Source organism: Seriola lalandi, unplaced genomic scaffold (assembly GCF_002814215.2).
Source record: "Seriola lalandi dorsalis isolate HSWRI2012SDOR001 ecotype SW California unplaced genomic scaffold, Sedor1 jcf7180002054524, whole genome shotgun sequence".
Classification (NCBI taxonomy): domain Eukaryota; kingdom Metazoa; phylum Chordata; class Actinopteri; order Carangiformes; family Carangidae; genus Seriola; species Seriola lalandi.
The window spans coordinates 1,983,161-1,988,012 of record NW_019525077.1 but is presented as its reverse complement, the minus strand read 5'-3'; the positions used below and the strand labels follow the sequence as shown (position 1 = coordinate 1,988,012).

The 4,852-nt window shown below is 46.4% G+C and overlaps 1 protein-coding gene across 1 annotated transcript in view; it reads left to right on the top strand.

The window, feature by feature from the left end:
* Positions 1-4,852, top strand: part of antxr2a (ANTXR cell adhesion molecule 2a) — a 70,148-nt gene that overhangs the window by 29,620 nt on the left and 35,676 nt on the right. The window contains exons 11-13 of the mRNA XM_087176055.1: positions 1,659-1,794; positions 2,596-2,685; positions 4,684-4,852. Of these exons, the coding sequence (XP_087032181.1) occupies positions 1,659-1,794; positions 2,596-2,685; positions 4,684-4,852 (395 nt within the window). The remainder of the gene's footprint in view (positions 1-1,658; positions 1,795-2,595; positions 2,686-4,683) is intronic.

The window sequence follows — 4,852 nt, the reverse complement described above, 5'->3', positions numbered from 1 at the left end:
CCCCCCCTCCAAAACCAATTTAGCAAATGCATAAGCAGCGATGACAGTGTAGTATCTGTCTTTGGTGACTAATGGACGCAGGTCTGCCTTCCACTTTGCCGCACACCTCAAGTTGAGATATGTCCTCGCAGTAATTATATGCACAGTATTTATAGGCCAGCTCCTCTGTGTGTAGCACCGGGGGGGGGGGGGGGGGGGGGGCGACAGGAAACACTTTTCCTCTGTTATACACCTCGTTAGCATCATCATCGTTTTAATCTTGGGTTAGAATAAACCATTACATGTTATCAGAGCTTCATTTGATGTCTTCAAATCAGAGGCTTTGTCCAAAACCTAAAGATATTTTTCTTTTACAATGATGATGCCATTTTCATTTGATTTTCTGAGTTAAAATTGATGTTTTGCATAGAAAAAGAACCAGATATCGATAACAACATTTATAGACTGTAATCTAACACCCCTACACTTAGAGTTTGACCTGCTTCCGTCTGGCCTCCCCACCCTCTGGTGTTATAACCTATCTGCTGCTACCTGCTCGTTTGCACTCTTGTGTTATTTGATTAGTAGATTTTTCTTTTTTTGTACTTTGGGAGAAGCCAAAGAAAATGAAGTCGGTCAGTCAATGAATAAGTTGCATTACACTTGAATCAGATGATCTTCAGTGAAACGTGAGACGGGACCTCTGTGCTGCGTGGAGCTGCTGCGGCTCTGTACTGACTATTTACCAGACGATGACTTAAAACCCCCTGAAACCTGAAACCACAGAAGAGTAAACTCCCATCCCTCCAGCGTGATCCCTCTCACAGATGGAGTGAGTGGCAGCAGCATCTTCGGCAATCCCACGATAAAAAAAGAAAAAAAGTTGGACGTCAGTGTTGCGAAGCGTCTGACTGACACCTGACAAATGCCACTGTCAGGCCGCCACTACCCCCCCCTCCTCTCCCAACATCCTTTGCTTCGCGATGCACATCTGAAAAACCTAGTCGAGGCATCTTGTCCTTGAGTGGAATCACATTGTGGACAACCTGCTCCTCAGGTGCCATGTCATCCAGTGTTGTCATGAACAATGCCGCTGGGCTGGTCACTCTGCTGTGGGAGAGGTGTGGCATGATTATGAGTGTGTGTTTTCTTTCTTTTTTTCTCTGTATGTATGCGTGTGTGTGTGTGTGTGTGTTTGTATGTTTGTGTGTGTGTGTGTGTGTGTGTGTGTGTGTGTTTGTGTGTGTGTGTGTACGCCGCCACTCATCTTCCACCCAGACAGCGCTTGGAGCCGAGCCCGAGCCTCCTCCTCTGTATCTCATTGGAGCTAATTAACTCCTTAGGACTTTATGATTGGGGGGATTGCTTGGGAGCACTGAACCCCATCCAATTAATTAAGAGCTAAATGGGCAGCAGCGCTCGCCCCAAAGACTCCCCTGTCAACAAGTTGATTTTCAGCTTTTCTTTATTTTGCACGGGGGGCCCCTGATGTTGGTTTACAAGCAGAATCCTTGTAATCAGTAGTCAGCGGGGCGATGGGGCGCCAGTTGCATTCACAAAGCAGCCTGGCAGCGGTGGCGGCGTCTCTGCCGTGCGACGAGCTCAGGGATGTCTCTGTTTGTCTCAGTCACCTGTCACGAATCACCTCCGTCAGCCTTGTCTGGGCTCGTCTTGATAAGGTTGTGTGTGTGTGTGTGTGTGTGTGTGTGTGCGTCCCTCCATGGACTTTGTGCTGACGCTCTTTTGCTTTTTCTCTTTATCCAGGTCATCAAAGACCCGCCGCCACCTCCTCCACCTTCCCGTCCTCCACCACCTGTGAGTACTAATGTGGCCTTGTCACAGCACCGATAGAGTTGTGTTGATACGACTGAAAATTAAAGGAACATTTCCACATTTTTATAAACGGCCTCATTAGATGAGACGATTGATTCCACTCTCCTCTTTGTATTAAGTTTGAAACCAGAGCCAGGAGGCGGTTAGCCTAGCTTAGCCTAGCTTAGCATTAACACTGCTGAGGCTGCAACTGACTCTAAAACTGCAGTGAGTCGCTTTTACGTTTCTGTTTGTGAGATTTCTCAAACAAGCGATCACGTGGTAGTAGCTGTCTTTATGCTAAGCTACGCTAATCACCTCCCGATCTCAGCTTCGTACTTCGCACACTGAGAGATGAGAGTGGTAAGTTGCAGATGTGTTGTCACGCTGAGAAATTCATTGATCATTGATCCCAAATTGGGAAATTCTCCAAACGAATCTAACTTCTCTGTCATCACATTATGTTTTGGTCTTTAGGATTAAAAATAGTGAAGGAAATAATGTGATAAAATCAACTTAGAACCACATAGAAAGAATCTGCAGCTGGAGCAGAAGTAAGGACACAAGTGTTTCCTTACACTGCTTGTGTCAGGAGGGATCCTGACACAAGCAGTGTTTTTCCTGCAGGAAGGAAATCCATTCATATATTATTGATTAATGGGATTGCAAGAAAGAACAATAGTGTGAACAGTCCTGCTCTTCCTTCACTTGAAGGTTGATTAATGCAGTTGTTTATAGGATCATAGTTTGTGCGTGATTAAGATAATGGGTCTCTTAATTTCCCTCCGTCTCTCTCTCTCTAAGGAGCCTGAGCCGCTGCCCAAGAAGAAGTGGCCGACTGTGGACGCCTCTTACTACGGAGGAAGAGGAGCCGGAGGGATCAAACGCATGGAGGTAAAGGACTCGACATCGACCACCCGACGAAATGCTTTCACCACAAAGTGTTTGACGCATGAATCTTCTTGATGTGAAATTATTTGAGCGGCGAATTTGAAAACATCTCATCAGTCAAAATTTCCGAATCTAAAAAGCAAAAGGAAAGACAGGTTTCCTCAAAGACCAGATCAGATTCCTCGACAGCAGGAAGTGATGCGTTTCTGACAGCTGTTATCCAGTAAACCTGCATCGTGGTCGGAGAAACCTGCTGACGCTCAGTGTTTTCTCTGGAGCTAGAAGTTTGTGAAGTTGCACAGGCGGCGGCAGGAGGAGGAGGAGGAGGAGGAGAACGACCGGCCATGCCACTGTCCTCGTCAGTCTGCTGATGCCTCCGACGTGACAGGCCCTGCCATCTTGTCCTTGGCCGTCCGGGCCTGATTGGATCAAGTCATTGCCAGGATGAAAGATTGAGCGCTGCTGTCAACTTGACATATCCACCTCACCCGTCTCTCCTCTCCACCTCCCCCTTCTTAACTCCCGAACCTTGGCAGCCCCTTTGTTATCCGCCGCCCCTCCGAGGGGAATCCAGGTTTAAAGGCGAGCTCAGCCTCCTCCTCCTCCTGCTCCCTTTGCTGTTCCACCCCCTGCCGCTTCCCAGCCCCGAGGAAGTTGGTGGCATTGCCGGGATTTCCCAGCATCCTCAGGGAGTTCCTACCTCTCGACTTTATCCCCAGGAGCGCTGGCGAGATGTGAGATGCGAGGAGCCCGGGTATCCCGCCTCTCTCTTCTTCCTGTAGCAGCTTGATTCCCACCGACAGGCCCGTCTCCACATCTGAAGCTTCACCCCCTCGTGGATGGAGAACAAGGTGCTTGTTAAGAGCAACCTGTTCTCTCCTCTGCATCCTCATTTAAGACGTCACGCTGAGAAAAACATCCTCCACCTCCAGCGCTTTGCCGCTGCCAATATTTCAAACGTGCGTCGAGCGGGGCCGAGGTGACAACGTTATCTTTTATTCATTGCAGCCCTCTCTTTTCTTGATGATGCGGCAGGCCAGGGATGTTTCCCAGAGATGATTCTGAAAAGCTGTTCTATATTGTCACGGCTTAACCTACAGCTTGAAAACTGTGTCGCTAATTAATCACCTCTCTTCATTCATGCGATGGTGGATTTTTATTTTATTATTTTTTTTTTTTTTATCTCCTCCTTGCAACAGATGTGATGAATTCAATTAAAAAGCAGGACAGCTTAACTATCACACAGGCCTGCATTCACACACACACACACACACACACACACACACACACACACTAACACATTATACCACATGTAAATATGCTTATTAATAAAAGAAAAAGCTGGTTCTCAGATCATTTTATTTTCTTATGGATAGATAGTGACAGCAGATGTTCAGCTGCTTTGTTATAATCATCACGATGTGATCCTGAACCACTGCGCTGTTCGGCCTCTTACGGAAGCTCTTTTGTAAACCTTCGATGTCGTGACTCGTCTTTAATCAAGGGCTGCAGTTAACAATTATTTTCATTATTGATTAAAGGAAACTCCACCATTAAGGAGTTTGTTACCTCCATGTTTTATCTTTAGTCTTATTGATGAGTTACAAACTGCTTTTGTTTAAAGGATTTTACTTGAGTTTGTTTGTAAAGGTCCCATATAGTCTAAAGGTCTCTGTCCATGTGTGGTTTGATTATAGATCAGGTTCTATATTGATACTGTGAAACTATCAACGCACTCAGCCTGTATTCAGAAACCGAGCCTTAAAACCAGCCGTCAGGACTTCCTGTTACTTTGTGATGTCACAACAAAGCAGTCACCGCCCTCAAGAGATGGTCTTTGGTTGTTATGGATCAGCACTTCAAAATAAAACACAGGAAAAGTGTAAAATGTGGGACCTTTAACTAATCATTGTAGCACCAAGTAAAATTTTTTTATTGATCATTAATGACTAAAAGAGAATGACCCGTTCTCTGCTCTTTGTTTGGTTTTTATTTATCCAGGTGCGCTGGGGTGAAAAGGGCTCAACCGAGGAGGGGGCCAGGCTGGAGAAAGCCAAGAACGCCATAGTGTCCATACCGGAAGACGTGGATGAGCCGATGATCAAACGTCCCACCCCGAAGGCCGCGCCCTCCTACCATCAGAGAGAGAACAAATGGTACACTCCCATCA